General features: G+C 36.6%; 1 protein-coding gene across 1 annotated transcript; it reads left to right on the forward strand.

Annotated features, from left to right (window-relative positions):
• Nucleotides 1-492: 492 nt before the first annotated feature.
• Nucleotides 493-23507, forward strand: NSUN6 (NOP2/Sun RNA methyltransferase 6; the record flags this gene model as incomplete). The annotated part of the gene is made up of 11 exons (XM_082479449.1): nucleotides 493-567; nucleotides 1305-1460; nucleotides 3126-3205; nucleotides 4398-4507; nucleotides 7249-7402; nucleotides 9466-9547; nucleotides 12028-12147; nucleotides 16771-16915; nucleotides 18796-18944; nucleotides 19872-19997; nucleotides 22943-23507. 11 exons carry the CDS (start codon nucleotides 493-495, stop codon nucleotides 23153-23155), a joined length of 1410 nt encoding a protein of 469 aa, XP_082335575.1. The 3' UTR covers nucleotides 23156-23507.
• Nucleotides 23508-24078: the final 571 nt, after the last annotated feature.

Here is a 24078-nt window from a genome sequence, read left to right on the forward strand (position 1 = left end):
AAAAATGAGCAGATACGATGATGTAATAGAATAAGAATTTCAAAGACGGGACATAGAAGAGTCAAAGCAAACTTCTGTGTGGAGCCTTTGTGAGTGAATTCTAGGACTTAAGTGGCAATTTGTCCCCAAGGATAGCTATGGGAACATTACTGGGACAGGGTTTAGAGGTGGTGACACTTTCTTCACATTTCAAACAATGATACAGTAGCAGTGGGAGGTATGGCTGGGAAGGATGTGACAGCAAGGAAACCAGTAACCTGGTATATTCTGAAATGTAATTAAGAGTAATGTTACAGTCATATCCTGAGCAATATTTGGAATTTTGAGTACAGTAAAATTGCGTTATTAGAACAGAAGAATCAGAAACTGCAGCTTACTTTGTAGGTACATCTTATGTTACATTTATAAACTTACAGAATATGATAAAAACCACTAAGAAAATAATTTGCTTATTTCATTTCTTTATCAGCAGATTTTAAAAGCCAAAAGATGATGTCTTTTTTCCCCAAAATCTCTTTCCAACGTGAAGTTGAAGAGTATCTCACCAAAGTGTTCAGAAATAACGAGGTATGTGGAATAGATACTACTAATCATCAACAAATACTCACTTATTGAACAGTGTAAATGTTCCTTGGATTTAATATTTTGTGTGACTTTAATACCTTACACTAAGTTATGGTCTTCACATTAGTCACAGATTTTTATACATAGTTCTATTTAAAATGTAAAATTATTCTTTAGGCCTGTTGGCTCAAAGTAACGTAAAAATATTTAAACTAAAGTGGGCATAAATCGAATACTTCAGTTTTGTATCCCACTGAAGTATGATCACATAGAAAATTAACCACTTATTATCCACATAATATTGACAAGAAATACCCCAGTGCAGAAACAAAAATACTGTAGACAGTGTATGAATGATTAATGTCAAAGGACAGAAAATTGACGTTTTTGTGTATCGGCATAAGAGTTATTAATTCATAGTTTTGAATCTTCCATCTCCTTAGGACTGTTCTTTGTACAGTATCACAGAGCTCACTAGCAGTTACTTTTGGTACGTGCTGCCGCCTGTGTACAATGATCTTGCTAATATGACTGTTTTTCCAACAAGTCCTTTCAAGAAATTTATGAGGTTTTCACTGGAATTAGACCTCCAGACGTAGACGTGCCTCACTATTGCACAACACAAAACCATGTTCTTCATTTCTACAGAGTGTTTATTCAGTGCTTTTCTTGCGCTGAGCAAGAGGCTTCTGTGTGAATCTCCTTAATACTCATTTTAAAATCTCTTCTTTCACTTTCAGCTTATCTCTGCTTTAGGTACACAGGAGGTGGAGAGTAAATATCAATCTCTGTTAAGTCATCTATCTCATCCACCATCTTTCACAACCGTTAGAGTTAATACCCACTTGGCCTCAGTGAAACATGTGAAAAAACTGCTGTTTGAAGAAATCCAGAAGGTTTGTGCATTTTCTTTGTTACAGCAAAAATATCAGGATATTTCATCTCTTACCTGATTATGAGAGCTTTTCATTACTGGAAACTGTTCCTTAACTTAATACATGTCCACTAGTATTAACATTGAGCAATCATATTGATTTCCTGTCAGCATTAAATGTTAATTGAAGATTCATTATCTAGTGGTATTCCTCATCCAATACATCCAAGGAAGGCAACAGCAGAAGGGAAAAGACAACTAACTCTTTTCCAGATGGCAGATCCAGACCTTAAATAGGATTGGGGTTGTACTGTAGTAAATACTGTACTGGCATCATAAGTCTAGAGAAGATGGTAGAAAGAGAAAAAAGCATAGTTCAGTATGCTGTGTTCAGCATAGTTAGAACATTTTTATTTAAGATTAAAAGAGAATGGCTGTGTGCGTCGTTCTACAAACTGTTTAGGGAAGTGAGATCTGTGTGTTTTAGAAACTGGAGCCAGAATGATGCCCTGGAGCTGCGGTATTTTCTTTTTTTAACCTGTTTTTAATCTTTACATAATTTTCTGGATTTTTACTTACCTTAATTAAACATTTATTTATCTGATAATACGTAAGCCATTAAGAAGTAGATTACTTTGAAACTCTGTGCTACATCTTCACTCTATCTAAAAACTTCCAGTTCTTCTTTAAGTAAAATATTAATGCTAGTGGGTGTACAGGGAGCTATTGCATGACAGGAGCCGAGACATTTCTGTGATGCAGAGGCTCTTGACAGTATTCTGTTAGCTGGAATGGTAATGACTTATGCTAATTTTAGCTTGATTGTAGAAATCTGAAAATGGGTATTGCAGTATGATATTTTGCTTCAAGGGAAAATGTTTTGCTGAAAACTGAATTAAGACTGGCTTTTCGTAAACTTTTTGTATTTTTAATTGTGGTCATATTAGAAAAGGAAACTACATAACAGTTTTTAACAAAAGTATGCTCATAGATTGTTGTCTTTCTTAAGAGAAAATACTTATTTAATAGATGCAAACAAGTCTATGGTATTGCATGTTTTAGGGTTATATTTTAGAGGGCTCAGGCAAGAAGACATCGTCTTTTCAAAGTCCAGGAACAGTTTTAAAATGGCAAGCTGTCATTTTCTTCACCTATATGCACAACTCAGGTCTCAGTACCCAATAAAAGTTAAGCTGAAAAGAAAAATGAAAAGTATTACCACTCTGGCATATTAAGTAAGATGGGCAATACATGAGGAGAGTTAAACCGTGGTTTATAATTAATAATGTCAAAATGATAACACAGATTAGATCCAAGATTCTCTGGTGGTGTTACTGTGATCTGATGACAACTAGACACAACCTGCTTCCAGAAGAAAGCAAAACCGGGTAGGGTTAGGAGTGTCAGAACACTGTCCCACTCCCTGAAGTCAGTTCTCAGTGAATCCTTTTGTGGCCTTGTTATTTCTCAATTTATGAAATGTTTAGCCTTTTACACCAGGGTTTTTAATATGGAGTGTGTCCGTACACACGTTTTTCCAAACTTCTCTTAACTGTTTTCACTAAATTTTTTTTGTTACTCTACAGCTATAAATTTTGAATGAAAAAATAGTTTTCAGTCTAATTAAGTACTTACATATTAGTTTTTTTTTAGTATTGCTTAATAATTATGTTTTTTAATGAAACAGCAATTTAAAGGACTATGTGTTCCAGTTCTTGAGCACCCGAAACTCCAGGACATCTTATTAATTCCTGTCATTGGACCCAGGTTTGAAATTTTTAGTCTTTAACCTTAAAATGTTGTAACACTTATTTTACTCAAAAATTTCTTGTTAAACAATTATGATAACTGTAAATGAAGCACAACATCATTTATATTAACACTTAGTGGACAGTCCACATCCTAAACCAGGTCAGAGTTTTAGTCCTTAAAAGACATAAGAAAACATAGAGAGAGTTCTTTCCTTATTTATGAGATTAACTTTTTATAGGGAAAATATGACATAAGTACCTCCTCTCTCGAAAGCCAGATAGGTGGCAGACAGAAAAACTAAACTTTCGTGGTCAAATATAGAACTAGAGGGTAAAATAGCTAAATACAGGCAGTGTTTTCTTCCACTGGAATCCAGTCCACAGCAAGACTTAGGGAGACTGGATCAATAATGCTCAGAGGATTCCTGAATCAATTTTATTGCTGACAAAATACCTATTCGTTATTCATTCTTAAGATATGTTTGGATATTTCCCATGTTGCATCTGTGTCCGCCCCTATGGAGTTTCTTCATTATTTTATTGAATTCGCTGATAGACATTTTATTTAAAGTATCTTGTTCATAATGAAGACTAACATACTTCACATTCAGTTTATATTATGATTAGCTAGAGGTTGGTAACAAGTAGTACTAGTTTGTAAACGCTGCACACTCTGAAAGAGCATTTAATGCTTTTATTTTTTCTTCACATTTATCTCTCTTTTGTAGCATCCTTTTCTGAACATTCTGTTCTTTTTATGTTCAAATTTTCACTTTAATAAGTTCAAGTAACTATCTTCAGAATTCTTACTGGCAAAGTTACTTGCACCTGGTTATACATTTATTATAGAAGTACTTAGCAGTTGTTGAACACAAAAAAGTCACTTTACAATCATACGGCCTGGGAAGGGATAGAGGATTATTTCTCCATCCCAGTATAGTTTATTTGTATTCCTGTGTCAGGTTCATAATAGTGGCAGAATGTATCTGAGTCTGCTTTATTTAGAGGACTGGTGCCCTTCTTGGCTCTTACCTTTGATTCCACTGGAACGAAAATAAATCTTCTAAATGTAATACATGATAGTTAACTATTTTTTCTATTATATTGTGACAAAACCAGTATTTGTGAACTAGAATTTACTTGGGGGGGGGGGGGGGGGGGTCGTATTTTTTTTTTTTTGTAAACTGAACTACATTTTGTATTTTTAGGCAAGATTTAAAAAAACATGCATCTGAAGTCATTGTTGGAGCCCACTGTGGATATGCAGTACTTCGAGGAGCACATGTTTATGTCCCTGGAATCATATCTACCTCAAGATGTAAGAGTTCTCTAAATACACACAGTTAAGTTGTAAAGAGGAAGGAAAAAATGTCCCCCTTTGATGACAATTTCCAATAATGAGTGACATAATTTTTTTTTTCCATTCACAGTTGAAATTAATCTTATAGTTGTAAGTTATGATAAATATTTTTTTTTCTCGCTTTTGGGGGAGGTTTTCCCTATTTTTGCGTTATACTGGTAATAAATTATGTGTAGTTATTTTTCACCTGGCCTGTTTTAAGTTCATTTTTCCATATGCAATTCCTAGCTGAAGTATTAGTTCTCAGGGATTTCGGTTTCTTGTTTTCATTTGACAGTCTTTTTAAAGTGCATGTTCAAAGTAAAACCTGGCATTTTAACAGTTTTTTTACTACTGAATATTGTAACTTTTACCATGGATGTTCAGTAGAATAAACTCACAGAAGTTTGCTGCTTTCCAGTCTTCTCAAAAGAAAAAAGAAATAATAAAAGGAATGTTACAAGAGATATATTGGTATGGGAACTGGATGTTTGCTAATTATTTAATAGATACTATTTCCAGATATGGTATTTCTTCATGCAGTCACAAAGCTCCTTGCCTTCATCATCCTGTCAGATTCTAAGTTACAGATCTAAAAAAACAGATTTTCTTTTTTTAATCCATTGGCGATTCATTTGATATGGTTTGTGTATGAGAGATCTAGTAAAAAGGTTTTTTCTATTTATGAGAAAAATCCTCAATTTTAATGTCTTTATTCTTAAGAAATGGAAACTTTTGTTTCAATGCCTGTGAGACAGGATAAAAAAATCTACATATCCATGTGTAGCGTTCAGCAGCCTATTTATTTTTTATTTAAAGGTCAAATTAACTTTACATGAAAACAGTATAAATTTGGATGATTCACCTCATTATTCTTTTGTCATGACATCTACTAATCATCATGGTTCTTATTATTAAACAAAGTGATTCAGGAAAGCATTTATCTAGCCACTTAACTTCATTCCCTTTTGGGGGAAAAAACCTTCAAGAAGTTTTAAGCATGTGCTTAAGTCCAATTCACTGAACAGGAATGTTTTTCAATTTAGGACTTGATAATGAAATAAGTATATTGCTGTAGCAGTTGTTGAAACTGCTGTTTTAGACAACCTTATAAATATTCAAATCCCTGTTTGAGTCAACTAGTGATTTATCATAATTGCTGCATGTAATTATCCATGCAACATCAATTCAAAGAAAAGAAAAGATACTCTAAAACTTTAGGAACATTTCAGGGGAATTGCAGATAGGAAAATAAAACAAAAAGGCATGCTCCCCACTTGAGGCCAAATATAAAAAGGCTGTATTAAGCACAGATGGTCTAACTAGGGAAAAAAAAAGAGTATAGCAAGAATAGACATTTAATCACTGAACTTGCAACCTGAATGAGGGTAGACTAATTATCAGGGGCTTTGAGTCTAATTTAACTAATCAGACTCTAAGCTTTATGTTTATAGAATGCCAATATAAACTACAAAAAGCTTAAGAACTGTACACAGTAGTAATGCAGTTTGAAAGGATGATTGTCAGCAGAGAGTGAAATAAAATCCTTTATGTTTGAATACTGCAAAAAATCATTGGCAAATATGCTTGATGGAAGAATTAAATAGTTGCAAGTTTTTGTTCAGTGAAGTTTAAGCAGACAAAAACAGTAGGCTATCACATAATGTTTTGTGTCACATTGTGTAAAAAGAAGCTATGCAAAAAAATAAATGTTTAGGGGCTACCCAACAAATATTACTATTAAAGAATTCCAGGGTATTTGTGCATACTCAGAGGCCACTTGAAAATGGAAAAAAAAAAGATTCCTAAATACAGTTCAAATAATTGTTGGGAAGCTGAACTATCATTAGTCTTACTTGACATATCTTCTGGTTGCACCCACCAGTCAGACACATCAGAAACGTAATTTTGGAAAATTGTTTATTGATGTCAGTGGAGGTCTTTATTTTTAAGAATATTTTTCAGCCAGTCAGTGCATAGAGCTTGCTCACTGTTTTACAAAATCAGCTAAACCATCCTCCTTGTCCATCTATTTTTGTTCTAGGTCAGAAAATTGTTAAGTCCCTAGGACTACACTTCTAGATTTGGTGTATATTTGCATACTTTACTGATCTGGAGGGTTTTAATTGGAGAGGTAAAACCTTTTTAGAGGATTATTGAGAACAGCAGTTGCCTTAGAGGGAAAAGAGCCGCACCAGAAACATTGTTTCAACAAGGATATATAATCACTTGTTTCAAAACAATAGTGTGCAAAAAAGCAGGTATAGCTATGTTCTACCTAACTATTGAGAGGTCATTAGACAAATTTAGTATTATTGTCTTTGTACAGTAAGTGTGAACCAGTGTTGTTTGATGTACGTGTGCGCTGGGAGCATGCACAGAAGACTGAATCCTGAAGAGTGTCCCTAAAACTTATGGGTGACCCTGTGGTGATAAAATAAAGTGAAGATTTGTCTAGCCTCTTGGGAAACAAGACATGCTGTCTGATTTGTAACCTTGGGTCTCTTAATAGCTCTAGTCATTTGGTAGCCATTGTTCACCATGTACGCTTTAAAGCCTAATATCAGTTAATCTTTTTCTTTGATTACTTAAGAAAGTTTAAGTTTTGCTATGATGATATAGGAGTTGAAGTTAGTAGTCTACAGAAAGTGCTAAATTATTTAGTTACCGCTGTCTTGTCAAGTATAATATTAATCTCAAAATTTCTGTTCTTTGCACAGTTATGAAAGCTGGAGATCTGGTCTCAGTGTATTCAGATATTGAAGGGAAATGTAAAAGAGGAGCCAAAGAATTTGAAGGAGTCAAAGTTTTCCTCGGAAATGGGATTTCACAACTGAGTCGCAGTGAAATCTTTAGTTCAAGTGGCCCATTGAAGTAAGTCCATAGTAACTGCAATCTACGCCTACAACATTGCAAAGGGAAGGAAGAAGATGGGAAGACATTTTGAAATGTTCTGCACCCTATGTGGAACCACGGGGTGGCTTTGACCGAGACCTCTGTTGCATGATGGGAGTTCCAGTATTTTCTGGGAAGTGTTAGTTTCTGGGAATATAATAGAATTGTGCCTCCTGCTGTCTTCTGTAACTTCACAATTAAGGTAGTGGCAATGTGATGGCAATTATGATTAGAGTACTACAGTAAGTATTAGTAGTCTCAACATTTAGTTTCATGGTCGTATCCAGATATCAGTTTTCTTGAGAGGTAGGAGGAAATAAATGGGAGCCTTTTCAGAATATATGATTAGCATATGGCTTCAACAATATAGAACAAACAGAAGTGACAAACATTCTCACTGTGGCAAAATTGCATTTTGGTAAATTGTTCTGTACCACTTTCTTATTTGGATGGAACCAAAGTGCAGCCTTGTCAATTTTTCCATCTCCTAAAAATATTTGTTGGGACTTTTTTTGGTGGGGCAGGGGACAGAACATAAGGTCAGATATCTTAAAAAAAATTAATAGCATTTGCCAAGTTAGTTATCTGTTTCAAGATTACTCGCTTTTCTATTTTGTTGCCAAAGCATATGGTTTGTTCCTCTGGTGAGGGGTCTGGAGGACAAGTCTTATAAGGAACGACTGAGGGAACTGGGGTTGTTTAGCCTGGAGAAGAGGAGGCTGATGGGAGACCTTATCACCCGCTACAACTACCTGAAAAGAGGTTGTAGAGAGGTAGGGGCTGACCTCTTATCCCTGGTGACAAGTGACAGGATGAGAGGAAATGGGTTCAAGTTATGCCAGGTGAAGTTTACATTGGATATTAGGAAAAATTTTTTTGCTGAAAGGGTTATTAAACATTGGAACAGGCTGCCCAGGGAGGTGGTGGATTTGCCATCCCTGGAGGTGTTTAAAAAAAGGGTAGAAGTGGTACTTAGGGACATGGTTTAGAAGTGGTTTTGTCAGGGTAGGTTAATGGTTGGACTTGATGATCTTAAAGGTCCCTTCCAACCTCAGCAATTCTATGATTCCTCTTCTGTCATCTAAAACACATACAAAAAGCAGTATAGAACAGCATGGACATCAGATTAATGACTGAGACTTTACATCCCAAGGACAAACTACAAAAAATCTAGTAAAAAAGTTTACATTGTCGGAGGATTTCTGATTTGTTAGAGCTTAAAGATAGTAGAAGTAGTGGTAGGATATACCTGTTGAGTTGATGACACGGGATGGCAGTATGTAACACTAAATCTGAAGTTTGCCTTCTCATATCCTTCCTACTTCATGTTGGAATGTGCAGTGCATATGCAAAATAATACTCATTCTTTTTATCTTCAGTAATCTATTGTTTTCAGGTTCAGAATTGTTTTTTTCTTGTTTTTTTTTTATTGTTGTCCATTTCCTTATACTTTTTTCTTAACTTAATGAGATCTGTGTCAGAACTTCATCCATATTTGAAACTTTTAGGTTGCTTCTAAGTTCAAACCTTTGCTTTGCAGGCAAATCAATGCTCCTGTAAGACTTTTGAAATAGAATTTCTTTAGTTGTTTGACTGAAATCTCAGACAGTCTAGAAAAATGGAGGGAAGGTCTAAGAAGGATCAGTGCCCTAGTGTGTATGTGGCTAGCCAAAAGCAGTTATGGATTGAAATTAAGATATTTAAATCTTTTTTTATGCATTTCTTTACGTTATCAAGACTTGGATTAAATCTCGGTTTGTCTTGTGTACAAAAAAGCTAAATTTGCTTTATGCAATTTTTACAGATAGTTCTAATTTATAATGTAGTACATTTTTTGTTATGGTTTACCCAAGTTAATGATGTAATTTTAAAGAATAACAGATTACAAAATTGTAAAAATAATTTTCTTAGTTGATTTATTAGTGCTTTTATTTTTGTACAATTATTGTTTCAAGTTTCTATTTGTAAGCATACTGATTTTAATTGAATACTGTTAAAATTATAAATCTGAGTAGTTGAAATATTCTTTATGTGTTTTTCAGTGGGATGGGCATAAAAATGATAGAGCCAGTCTACCTTAGTCCTTCGTTTGACAATGTGCTCCCTAGTCATTTGTTTTTACAGGTATGTTTGTTACAAAAATAAAAGTCTGTACTATTTGCAGAATAATGAATATCCTCTAAGCACACATTAATACTTTATATATACATTGTGTATTATGGCACCTGATTCACTCTTTGGATTTAAAGAAAACAAAGTGTTTAGAATGAAATCAGTATCTACATGTAGGTGATTTAATCATACTGTGTCTGAGATATGATAAGAGACTTCGAAGTGACTTAAGAGATATTCACTTAAAAAATTAGAAAAACTTAGAAATTCTTCTTGCCCAGATACTCTGCATAGCACTTTTAAGTTTTGGAATCTGTCCATAAGCTCTGAAATGTGAGCCTCTTTCAAGCTACCTCCTTCTGTAGATAACCAGGAAAATCTCCAAATATTAGGTTGACTTCCAGTTGAAGAGAAAATCCATATCTCTTTTTTCTAATGAAAAAAATCCACCTGTACAAAATAACCATGGAAAATCTTACAGTAGCACAGCTTACACTACCTCTTATGTAAAACTGCACAGCTTCCAAAGCATGACAAATTTTGTTTAGTTTTTATTGTAAAAATTAAGAGCTTATTTCAAGCTAGCTTTTCCTTTCACATCTTTAATATTTGTGATTCCTATACTCCTTTTCCCCCACAATAAAACTAATTAAAAGCAATAGTCAGACATGACAACTGGCCACCTGTGCTATATTTCATCATAGGATGATGAAATCGTGAAACTTTCTAGTTTTCTTAGATCAGGTAAAATTCTTGATTTCAGTTTGCTGACTTAAAGTACATAAGTTGAACACCTTAATTAGATTTCTAAGAAAATTAGTGTGACAACAATGGTATTGGATTTTTTTTTTGTATAAATATGAATATTTAGCAGCAAGTTTTAAAACAAAATCAAGCTGTCCAGCCTTCAAAAAGAAGTTATTTTAATCTTTCAAGCAAATTTAAATTTTAACTCAAATAAACCCTTGTTCAGAGATATTGTCTCTCATTTGATTTGTATAACTCTCATCTCCTCATTTGATTTGTATAACTGTCTCTCAGACAGTAAGGTAAGTGCTTTGTTACAGTGAATTGTCTTAGTCATTATTTATTTTGTCAGAAGAGTCAGTCCAGCAGATGAGTTATTTTTATGCATGTATTCTGTTTGGAATTGATCTTACTATTTTTAAGTCGGCATCAATGCTGTCTTCTGGTGTGTGCAAGGGGTAGTTTATCAAGCAACATATTGTCTCGTGGCCTGCAGTAAAGGAGAGGCTTTATTTCCCTGATTCAGCTTATCACAGTACTTGCTTTCAAGGAACAGAATTGTTAGAGACAGGTTATTTAAGAGACTGGTGCGCATGGGAATTTAGATCATATTCGACTTTTTGTCCACCAGGATGCCCAGGGCCTTCTCTGCAAGGCTGCCTTCCAGCCAGGCAGCCCCGGCCTGTGTTGGTGCGTGGGGTGCACCAGGGGCCAGAGTTAGCCTTTCTGCTGTCGAGCTTCATGAGATTGCTGTGTCTCCATTTCTCCAGCCTGTCAAGCTCCCTCTGAATGGCAGCACAACCTTCCACTTTATCAACCACTCTTTCCAGTATTGTGTCCTCTGTAAACGTGTTTAGGGTGCACTCTGTTCTATTACCCGGGTCCCCGCGGAAGAGGTTAGACAGTATTGGCGCCAGTGTCCACCCCTGGGGTACACCACTGTTGACTAACCTCCAGCTGGACTTTGTGCCATTGATCACGACCCTCTGAGACTGTTTTTTTTTTACTTGAATTTGCCACGTGTGCGATGAGTTATTTTTGATTTTTTTGAACACTGTGTTATGGAACTTGAAACTGTGCTAACCAAAGACAACAGGTAGTAAAGACAACTTTAAAAGGTTTTTATACCCTCATGTTGAACCAAGTTAGAAGAGAATCTTTCAGAATATTTCCGTCTTGTGTAAGGTGCAGTGCTGTGCACAATTATTGAATGTCATTTCTCTTCAGTGCATCTGCTCTGTTACACGATTATATGATTATACGATTCTGTTATGCAATTAATAGTGCAGTTCAGCTTCTTGCTACCTTAATTCAGCAAGTTTAAACTCCTGCCTGTTCTCCTTACTGTTTGTTACTATACTACACCAGTTTGTTCATACAGTAAATGTTCCAATAAACAGGTCAATTTAAAATATTTGTAATATATAGAGCTGCTCCGTGTCTGTGATAGCATCAGCTTCTTTTATTTTGACTTTTAGCACTGTAGTTTCCATAGTCTCGAACCCTTAAACTTCAGTCATAGATAGTCATATATAGCTTTAAATAAAAAAGGAGCTGCTGGAGACTTCTGACCTATTTTTTTTTTTTTTTAATATAATCCAAATAGTTAATTTTCTGTTAAGAAACTGACAGCAATATAATGGGTATCTTCACTGCTGATTGAATTTTTGTTTCACTGAGTTTGTCATTGCTTAATATAGGACTTGATACAGGACATAAACTTCCCATATTTGTTTTTATGATAGAACTTGCCTTCTGTGGTTGTGAGCCATATTTTAAACCCTCAACCAGGAGAGAGAATTTTGGATATGTGTGCTGCACCTGGAGGAAAAACAACCCATCTTGCAACATTAATGCATGATCAGGTAAGAGGAATTATTGAGCATTTCTGTATGAGTGAAGAAAGTCTGACCACTGTTTATTTGCACAGTTTACTTCACTTAGCTGTCAGAATGCACAGATAATTTACAACATCAAACAATTACTATTTGAACGTTCTGCTTACCAGAATATGTATTGTGCTACACATAAGAGTGACTGAAATAGGCACAGACTGTGTTTATCAAATAGTCACCATCACATTTAAAACCTTATTTGCTGCAAATTGACCTTTTGAAAAACGATTTATTTCACTTTTTAAATGTTATTTATTTGTAATCGAAGAATTTGTAACATGCAAGGCAAAGTTACGCATGAATACGCTGAGAATATATGGAAATCAGGGGTTACTACTGTGTGCCAAAAGACTGCATATACAAAAACATACTAAAAACTTCCTAAACCAATTAACTTTCTTCTCAGTAAAAATTATTAATTATGCAGTACAGATATTATTTTAGACTGAATTTCTAGTCTGAATTTGTCATTCTAAGGTAAAAGGTTACAAAATTAAAAATATATTATGAGAAAGTAACAATATGAGAAGAAACAGAAAACATTTAGAGAAAGACAAAGGAAAATAATACACAAGCCAAAAAGAATATGGATATAGGAATAACAATTTCTATGTATGAAATTGCTATATGTAAAATGGAAGACAGAAATGCAGGTTACTCTTTTCTAGCAAAAAGAGAAAAAATGTGTAATGTTTCCTCTAAAAATTTTGTATGGAATTATTATTTTTGTTGGAATAGGGTTATTAGAATATATCAGATGATTATTTAGAAATCTTGCAGTTACATTATGCAGTACTACAGCAGTTGTCTGTGCATTAATGGGAAGGTGCACTCAATAATGATGAGAATGTATTTAAAAAAGACAGGTAGTCAGTTCTGTGACGGTTTACTTATTGAAGTGTTCATCCCTTCAGTATGGAGAGTTTGCAAACATGCATTAGACAGTCATTAGACATTTATTAGATTTATAGAGCTTCCAGTAAAGAATTTCAGTGTGATAAATAAAGGAAGTCTGTAAAAGCATGTATTTCTGTTATGGATTTATTTACATCTGTACTTTTTCCATCTATATATGTACATATTGTATAACTTTGTATTTTACTTTAGTCATTTTAGATATTTTAATTTTGCTTACCTCCAGCTGAAGTAGTAAAGATTAAGAATACAGATGTTGAAATTTATCTGAATTGGTTTTCCTTTTCTAAGTATATAATTTTAATTTAAGATATGAAAAAAACATTTGCTCCTTTAGTAAATTTGCACTGCTTTTTTATTAAGTTCCATTCACAGACTTTCTGTACTAAATTTCCATAGACAGTGTATTAAATCATTAACATTTCAGAAATATTTGAATCAATCTTATATTTTTTTCATGATTTAATTGTAAAAATTAATATATTGTTTTTAGATGAGATAATTGAAATGTAAAATTACCTTGTATGGCTAAGAGCTTTTAAATAGGAATTGGGAATAGTTAAAACTTGAGAATTTATTGTTATCTGGATCCCAGTCTAGTCCACTGTTGTTTTCCAGATATCTTTCAGGAAGTTGTTCTGGCAGTGGCTGGCATGGGCCACATGGGGAAGAACTGTTGTCTTCCACCTCGTTCTTTTTTCTCAGAGTCTCTCAGAAGGACTTATACCATCAGTAGAGCACATGTATAGCACATCTGCTGTTTTAGCAACAATCCTAACTTTCAAGCACAATCAATTCTAGTATGTCTGTGTAAGTGGCTGTAAAGCTGGCTGGTGGAAAAGGACCTGGGGGTGTCAGTCAACAGCCAGCTGAATTTGAGCCAGCAGCGTGCTCAGATGGCCAAGAAGGCCAACAGCATCCTGGCCTGTATCAGAAATAGTGTGTCCAGCAGGATTAGGAAGTGATTGTCCCCTTGTACTCGGCACTGGTGAGGCCCCACCTCAAATACTGTGTTCAGTTTTGGGCCCCTCACTACAAGAAAGACATTGAGGTGCTGGAGCATGTCCAAAGAAGAGCAATGAAGCTGGTGAGGGGTCTGGAGAGCAGAAGTCTTATGAAGAGCAGCTGAAGGAAGTGGGGTTGTTTAGCCTGGAGAAAAAGAGGCTGAGAGGAGACCTTGTCGCTCTCTACAACTAGCTGAAAAGAGATTGTAGCGAGGTGGAGGCCAGTCTCTTCTCCCAAGTAACAAGCACTAGGGTGAGACAAAATGGCCTCAAGTTGCGCCAGGGGAGGCTTAGATTGGATATTAGGAAAAATTTCTTCACTGAAAGGGTTGGAAGCATTGGAACAGGCTGCCCAGGGAAGTGGTTGAGTTGCCATTCCTGGAGGTATTTAAGAGACATGGATCTGGCACTTAGGGACATGGTTTAGTGGTGGACTTGGCAGTACTAGGTTAACAGTTGGACTCAATGATCTTAAAAGTCTTTTCCTACCTAAATAATGTGCAATAGGTTTAATGGTGTCAAGGGAGGAGCAGTGGCACATGGTCATTAAGTGCTCCTGTAAGAGGTGGTTTGGCTCACAGTAGCTGAAGGCTGGACACCATTGACATACCTTAAATCCTTTTTTACTTCTCAGTCCTTGACCTACATATTTGCTAACATGACATATAGTGAAAAGCTTATCTTTACTGTTTGGGGTTTTTTTGTTGTTGGTTTGTTGTTTTTTTTTTTTAAACACGGTCTGTCTGTCGTGTTGCCTTTCCATAAGCCCCTTCAGAGCTATCACCAAGTAGGAAAAAGTTGTCATGTTTTCTCAGCAGGTTCTAATTGCTAAAGCAAGTCTAGTAGAGGTTTTTGGTCTTTGGGGTTTTTGAAGGTAGTATTACTGTTCTGGATTTTACTGATGCTACTGAAAATGTTTTTTCCTTTGTTTTTACAGATTTCATGTAGCATATAATGGTGTGTGTCTGTTTTGGTTTATCTTGTAGAGAAAAAGAGAAATCTTATTCTTACATAGAAGGCGTGACGTATAGTTGTGATTCCCTTCCCCCACCATGTCTAAATTTATTCTAGTATTTACCGTATTTCCCAAAGTAACTTGAGTGACAACTACTGCAAGTATAATAGTGTGTTATGAGCCTGAATAAGCCAGAGGCATGGCTGTGGGCATCGTTCCTCCAAACTGAGCTGTATGTGATCACGTTTTCAACCATCTCCATCCAAATTTAAAACTTGTTAACCTGTTTTCCATGTATTTGAGACTTCTGCCCTCTTTCAAATGGTTACATTTTTACCTAACTTAGTGCTGAGTAAAACAGTTCAAAACAAACAAAAAGAAACAAACAAAAAACCCCACTTGCCAGAAGTCAGACATTATAGGGTCCCTTAGGGAGCGACTGTGTCAACCGGCCAGTGCCAGTCAGAACACACACAGCTTCAGGCTAGTATCTAGGCTAATGCAGGTATCACGGAAAATAGGGGAGAACAAGGCCTACTGGAGTGTGGATTTAAGAATAACAAAATTCTCTAGGGAAAACTAAGCTTCATTCATTACACTGCTCATGGGGGGAGGCGAGGAAATCAGGAACTGCACATCCATTTAATCCCTATGCTTCTGATAAAACTGACAGGCTGAACCCAGAGGGCGGTGGTAAATAGCTTCTTTTCAAGCTGTGATGAGTGGGGTCCCCCAGGGATCAATACTGGGCCCAGCGCTGTTTAATATCTTCATAAGTGATTTAGATGAGAAGATCAAGTGTACCCTGACAAAGTTTGCTGATGACACCAAACTGACTGGGGAAGTGGACACTTCGGAAGGGAGAGCCATCCTGCAGGAAGGCCTGGATAGGCTGGAGGAGTGGGCTAACAAGAAACTTATGAAGTTCAACAAGGATGGGCGTAAGGTCTTGCATCTCGGAAAACATAATCCAGGAGTGCAGCACAGGCTGGGATCTACCTAGCTGGGGAGCAGCTCTGTGGAAAGGGACCTGGGGATCCTGGTGGGCAACAAGCTCAATATGAGCGAACAGTGTGCTGCTGTGGCAAAGAAAGCCAACAGGATGCTGAGTTGCATCAACGAGGGCATCTCCAGCAGAGATAAAGAAGTTGTTATTCCACTCTGTTCAGCACTTGTCAGGCTACATCTGGAATACTGTGTTCAGTTTTGGTCTCAGCTATACAAGAAAGATGTGGACAGGCTGGAGAGGGTCCAGAGAAGGGCCACTAAGATGACTGAAGGACTGGGAAGCCTGCCATATGAGGAAAGGCTGAGAGAACTGGGTTTGTTCAGCCTTGAGAAAAGAAGGCTTAGGGGAGACCTTATCACCATGTTCCAGTATTTAAAGGGTGGCTACAGAGAAGATAGAGACTCCCTTTTTACAAGTAGTCACGTGGAAAAGACAAGGGGTAATGAGTAGAAGTTACTCCTGGGGAGATTACGATTGGATACATGAAGAAAATTTTTCACAATGAGAACAATCAGCCATTGGAATAATCTCCCCAGGGAAGTGGTGAATTCCCCAACATTGGACACTTAAGATTCAGCTGGACAGGGTGCTGGGCCATCTTGCCTAGACCATGCTTTTGCCAAGAAAGGTTGGACCAGATCAACCTCGAGTTCCCTTACAACCTGGTATTCTATGATTCTATGAGTGAAACCTCTTTTTTTATTTTTCAGGGTGAAGTAATAGCCATGGACAAGATAGCTAAGAAGGTCAAAAAAATTAAGGAGAATTCTGAATTGCTACAGTTGAATTGCATTAAGGCATTTTGTTATGACGGAACAAAGGCACTTTCAGTTGAGAAGAGAGAGGATGAACAAGGTAAACAACTTTGATAGCAGTAGCTTTTAGAAGAAAATAGTAATCAGTTTTGCACTAATAGTATTAAACCTGCCACAGGTCTACATGTCCTTGAAATTTTGCCAGATACCTAGGTTGCTTCAGTACTGTGAATGCTCTTTTATTTCTACTCTTTTGTGATTATCAGCTTCTCCATGAAGCAAATACAAAACTCAGACTGTGTCCATATCACAACCTAATATGCTCAAAGGAAACGCATTCCATTCCCAGATAACATCAAAGATTGAAGAAGTCTTAAAGCTTCTTTCATGATAATGTTTAACCCCGTACTCTGAATTGTTTGACTTAGTCTGAGAAAAAAAATATTTTTGCAGAATTGCTTGGCATTTCTGCCTCAGAATCCTCATCTGTAAAATGGGGTTATTAATACCTAACTCCCAGGAGTGCTGCAAGGTTTAGTTCATTCATGTTTGTTCAGCTGTCCAGGGGAAAGTTCTATAGAGGCACAGTGTTTTATTTTAAGTTCATTTCACTTGCTTTTCTGAAGTGCTGTATTTATGATACTGGTTCTGTTCCCATGATGGAACGATTTAAAGGGTATCTGCTGTCGTGATTATTTTTAGTTTGTTGTGCAAAGTATGCTGTTCCTTATCACCCTATTTTGTCCCAGTCACTGGTCAGCCTAATTAGGAATCAGGTTGCATAATTCACCTCTTGTCCCTGTGCCTTGCAGTTATTCCTGCTTTGCAGGAATAAAGGTACTTTCTTAATAGTCTTTCTATGTACATAAAATACTGTAGGTGGTATATAGCACTTATACAGCTGAACAAGAGCTAGCTGTAATTCCGAGAGATCATGAAGGCTTCTCTGTACATCCCTGCAAGTAAGACGTGACATATTTTGAATGTTGTAGTAATGGATCAGAGGTAGATAAATCAGCAGTGCCGAAATACACTCATTTCGTAGTGCTGGAACAAGCTAGGTAGTGTGCAACAAACTAGCAGTAGTGTGAAGTCACCCACTTGTTTTCACTTGTGACCTAACTTGAATATCTGAGGAACAGAAGGAGAAAAGGAGGTAAAGCGTATATATGGCTCTCTTCCTGGTTGGTTACTCACAGATACACATATGGAGCCACTTTTGTCTTGGTGATGCTGAGCTAAGGAGTCTCTCTAGCACTAAGGGCATAGAAACTTTTGGGCTGTTGAACCAGTGGGATTCAGATGAAAGGATAGGCTCTGCATAGAGAAGTTACATATTCCCTTATCTATCCAGGTAACATTAAGAAATTGTTCTTGTCTTCACAATCCTTGTTTACTGAATTACTCTGCTGCCGAGACAGCATGTGTCACACATTAGAACTTGTAATCTTTCATGTAATTGTGAAGTGCTTTATTTTCTACAGATATATATGCATCGTGAGAAATATTATCATATAGACAGTCCAATTATTATTATTTAAGGCAGTCTTAATGGTTAACTACAGGCTTCTCTCAGTAAAGATTTGCACACTTGGCTCAGTTATGAGGTGACTGTGGTTCATTACAGCCTATATGTACAACTCTGTACCCAGCACTTCTGACCAATCGTCTTTCAACATTTTGTTTCTTTACTTTTACATTTTACTTTCCAATTATTAAATTAAGGTTAAAAAATATTATTGCCTAAAGGGATCATATATTGTTTGAAAAAAACAGAACTAAAACTCTTTAGTTTTCTGGGAGATGAAATCTACCACCAGCAGTGCTGAGACTAGTCTCTAACTGAGATTACTTTTGCAGACACCATCTATAGAACATAAATGTTTTATGACAAGGAAGCAGTAACAGTTTCTCCTTATGTATGGTGAAGTCTCAAGGATAGAAACAGCCACATTTTATATTGCTAACTGCTTTTTCCAGAAGGTCCTCCGTTCTTACCAGAGTCATTTGATCGAGTTCTTCTTGATGCTCCATGTAGTGGGATGGGACAGAGACCAAACATGGCTTATTCCTTGACTTTAAAGGAAGTGACTTCTTATCAGCCACTACAGCGCAAGCTTTTCACGGTGGTATGTATTAATCATTGAGTAGATAAGCTAAATTGAACATAAATGCTTTTGCAGCTTCATACCAAAAAGCAGTGTCTCATTTTCCCTACCTTTTCAGCAGAGAAGTAAAGAAGATAGTGTTAGGATTCAGTTAACCTCTCAGCTCCACCATAGCTGTTGTCAATTCACTGGAGCATGGGAAAAGGACATGTGAGCCACAGCAAACAAAAACCCTTTTTTTATTCCTTCAGTTTAATCAAGTTTAATTTATAATAATCACAAGGTTCTAAGTCATGGAGCAGGTCAAAGCCTTTTCTCTACAGCAGCACAGGCTCTCAAAACAGGTAAGTTTGCTGCACAGAACTCCCATGCAGTGGTGCTGTGAGGTACTATATAGAATATGAGATGGAGTACAAAGCCAGGAGGCCATATTACAACTTTTCATGCTAGTAGGAGTGTGCTTGTTCTGATGCTGAAATATAAGATTTCCTGCAACTCGTTTAAATCTGTTTTATATGTATTCGAAGTGAACTTGAATTGCTTGAGAAAGCAGCATAGATACAGCTTCCATGCCAAATATGTGGAAATAGTTGACATCTAATATCACTGATAAAAATATTGCGTATGCATGGTTGGCAGCAGGTGATGAAACACAGAACTAATCTGTCTGGGATAGGCAGAACTGTACGAATAACAAATCTTATAAGGTGAATCATCTCAATGGCATTAATAATGCTGATTTGGAAAGAAGAACCTTTCTAATTTGTGGGATCCTTTACTGTATTCCCTGAGAGCAATTAGTATCCTAATGCCTATTTTAGAAAGTTTGAGTTTAATTAAGTGCTAAGCTTTAATATTATAGCTTAATGGTTTCTTGGTTAATGTTGCTTCATGTGAAAGTCTTTACATGTAAAAATAAGCTGAACTATTGTTTATTTCTCTCTGCAGGCAGTGAAATTGCTGAAGCCAGGAGGTGTTTTAGTATATAGTACATGTACAATTACACTCTCTGAAAATGAGGAACAAGTTGCTTGGGCCCTGAAAACTTTTCCATGCCTCCAGCTTCAGCCACAGGTAATAGTATTTTCAAGTACTTCACACAATCCAGTGAGCTTGTTTTGGCACTGTAAGGTTAACACGCTATATTTACTGTCAATAAATCTCTTTTTCACTGCAGACAATTTTAACTGCTGTGGATAGAACTAACACAAGGATTTCTGAGGCTCATTTAAATCTATTTTCGTTTTTAATTGAGCTTCATTTAGGGAACATTAAGTAGTTTCCCACTGTGTACTGTGGTTGTTTTGATTTACACAACAGTTTTTTAAAACACAACAGGGACAAAAGATAGTTCGGACAGGTTACAGTTTCTCTCACAATTCTTTTTTTAATGCATATATGTTATTTTCTCGTTTCGCACATTCACAGACGAGGTGAAAAATTTTTTATTAACGTTACTGAAGTAGTGAAGTCTTGCATAAAGAATGGGAGATAAATGGAAAGAACCTTGTGTTTTAGGAAGGAAGATTTTATATGTATGAGGGCTATTTTTGCATTACTTAAAGGAATGAAGGAATAACTTTATTTCAGGCTCAGTACCTTGTCTTTTTTGGAGTCAATGTCTACCATTAAGATGTCTGGGAGGAGGTAATATATAGGGAGATACTAGAATTTTTTATGTATACTGCATACATTTAAAAAACCTGTTACTTTTATTAGTACCTTGAGAGAGTTTATCATCAGACCATACGTGTCCCTCTTCCTCTTTGTTGATGTGGTGAGTTGGGTGGGTTAGTTGTTTATGGCCTTGAGGAAAAGTCTAACTGTGATACCCGTTTAGCTTACTTGTGTGTTCTGTGATGACTTGTGTCTGTCTTACGAAATTTAGATGCATCTTTTAACTGAAATTAAAAAATACGTACAAAAGATGTACAATGAGAAATTATATGAAGGCTGCTAAAGATTTAACAGAACTGAAGCTTTTCTTAAAAGATTTGTATGTCAGGGTTCTTCTGCCTGCTTTCTCACCATCCGTTTACTAGGAATTTTTCAGTTCCAGCTATTTCAATTGAAATCACACATTTTACAGCATAAATATTGTTCTCGATAGAATGACAAAGCAAAACACAAGCCCTATGAACTCAAATGCAAGATTAATTCTGGTTTAATAGACTTCTCACTGGTAATATCAGTCTTGAACAAAGCACTATTTTTCATACACAAATGCCATATCTGTAAAAAATAAGCTTTTGCGTATAGTATATTTCAGATGAGATGACACTGAATTGTTTATCCACAGATAGTTTATAGTATCTTATAACTGGTTCCTCGATAATGTAAGCTAAGGTGATCTTTTCCAGCAAACAGGAAACTGGAGTCTAGGGTTGACTTACCTCATGCTCCTTTATGTATTTCCCATATTCTTCAGTCTTTCAGTGCACACCTGCTTTATACCCAGTCCTCTGCCTCCCACTTTCTCACTTTGGCCGCAGATCCTGGAATCATGCTCGGTACAGAAAAAACAGGAGATGGAGCCATAGGTGGTGATGTCGTAGGTGCAGGTTACTGCATGGCAGCGATCCTTTGTCTGCGCAGGCTTACTTCCTCTTAGGGATTTACATAGGAGATATTGTGTATCAGCTTAAATGCAGTAACTTGACTGGAAGGAAAAAGGAAAAGGTAGAGGAAACAGTTGGTCTGTCTTTGAGCAAGTCGCTTGACCCTGTGTAATACTTTTTTCCCTTGACTTTTACCTTTCCATCCTCCTATTACGTTACTTCAAGTCAGTATCCCTGGCTACCTTTGTATGTATATACTCAATATAATATAGTCAGTTTGCAATGGACACCTATTTTTGCCTTTTGACTGGAAAGCACTGAAATCCTGCTGAAGGAAAGGAAGAGAAAGACTGAGGCTCCAGCCTCTTGGGTGCCCAGCTTTACAGCACACTGTATGTAGTTAAGCAACTAACTCGCATCACGTGCTGACTGGGTGAGCTCATGTGTTAGCAAAGTGTGATGGCTCAAAAAATGCTCTTCTGTAGGCTGCATTATAGACTATATTAGACTAGATTTACAAAGGACATCTATTTTTGATATTGCTATGCCAGGTTTTGCACATTTTGCCCTACATCCCTACTGAATGCATTGAAAGAACAATCCAGCTAGGAATTAGATTTTCCCAGGAATCACTATTAAATAAAAAGCAGTCAAGGCTACTCACAAGAAATGCTGAGAAGAGGGCTGTGATTTTAAGCCCTTTTCCTCTCCAGGATTTTGATGCCAAATGTCATCTCCTGAATTCAGATACCTAAGCTGTTCCTTTCTTTCTTTCTCTGCCTCATATACATACACATGTAACAGTAGTCCCATTTACCTGGTCATCTAATTACATGACATCATAGGAAAACTGAAGGTCAGATTTTTCTGCTGCATCATCTTCCAAAATGATGCCTCTTCAGGCAGTAAATTATTCTGGATTTGAGCTTTTGGTCTCTCCATTTGAAGTTTTGAATGTGAATTCAGGTATTTCTACTACTGTTACTGAGTATATTAGTAACTGGCTAAGGAGTCACTATTTTTGGCTTACCTCATAGCTATTAGTCAGTACACAGAAGTGCTGCATCATTTAAAAGTGAAGACCTAAAACTGTTAGAACTTACTGTTGTCTGGTGATAGCAGCTTTCTTGTCATGTTTCAGTCCTTGGCGTAATGAATTGATTTAGACCTGTGTACCTGTCCTCAATAAGTGCTCTAAACTACTAAGCTAAAGTGGCTTAGGTGCACCACCACCTCCTCAAATTACTTTGGACCTTGTATCCATGCTGGTATACATTTTGGCCTGATGGAGGCAAGAAAAGAAGGGCCACATCACTTCTAAATCCTCCCCTGGTGTGAATGATATAAACCTGGCTTTCCACCTTAACAGTAAGGCAGAGCTGCATATACTCGGTGGAATACAGTTAGGGCACTTAAGAACTTTGCTTTTTTTTTTTTTTTTTTTCTTTGTAACTTAAAAAGGAACCTCATATTGGAGGAGAAGGCATGAGGGGAGCTGGACTGTCACTTGATCAGTTGAAGCTGCTGCAGAGATTTGATCCGTCTGCTGCGACGTTGCAAGGAATGGATATTAATTCTCTGCAAGGTTCCAGGGAAGATGATCTGATTTCACTGGCAAATAAGGACTGTATAGGATTTTTTATTGCAAAATTTGTTAAATCGAACAGTAAGTAAGCATTTAGGACCGCAACCTGAAAAAAATAACCCGGGTGAGTCTAAGAACAGTTCAGAGGCGAAGCGCGTTCCTTGCTGCCGCGAGGTTGCCAAGCCAACGGGCTGACAGCAGAGTTGCTATGGCAGCGATAAAACCTGCCGCCTCTTCTGCTGGGGAAGAGCCACAGGTTGCAGGAAGAAAGTTATGGCTGGGGGAAGGGCAGTATCATTTTTAAGTCTCCATTTGCCTTTGTATTTACAGCAGGTCAGCACATGAATGACAAGAGCGTTCGCTGATACTGCTGTCTGCTCGCTCGTTCCTCATGCGAGTCTCTTATCCAGTGCAGCGAGCGTAGGAACGGGGTTTCTCTGGGAGGGGAATAAGCTGCTTTATGAAATGCGAACATACGTAAAATGGATGGGAACTATTGTGAATTTTGGAAAAGGTAGTTTCTATGGAGATTTACCAATAGTTAATGCCTCGTTAAATAGTGCTTCACAAAACACTTTACAAAGAACTGGTTTATAAATTGATACTTAGAACCTCATTTCTCTTTTATTTTAATACAAGCAAGATTCTCTGTACACATAGTATATACACAAAATACGATTAGGCTTTGTAGCATGTCTTTTATAGCAGCATGAATATATTAAACCATCTCACTCTGGGAATGTAAATAAATATTGTTTCAACATCAAACTTCCCATGCATAACTGTATTGGTTCTGAAGTAGCCTATTGGACTGGCTGACAAGTGACAATTTTAAAATCAAACATTTGCAACAGAAGGGGCTACAGTTGTGATTAATATATCAAAAAGACAGAAAACAATGCATAATACCAGCTGAAATGTTGCAAATCACCTTTCAAACAACTAAGAATATTAACTCTTTATTGGTTAGAAAGCATCACCAGCTAAAAATCATATGAAAATTGAAACTGGG

This window comes from Vanellus vanellus, assembly GCF_965231255.1.
Source record: "Vanellus vanellus genome assembly, chromosome: 2".
NCBI lineage: Eukaryota > Metazoa > Chordata > Aves > Charadriiformes > Charadriidae > Vanellus > Vanellus vanellus.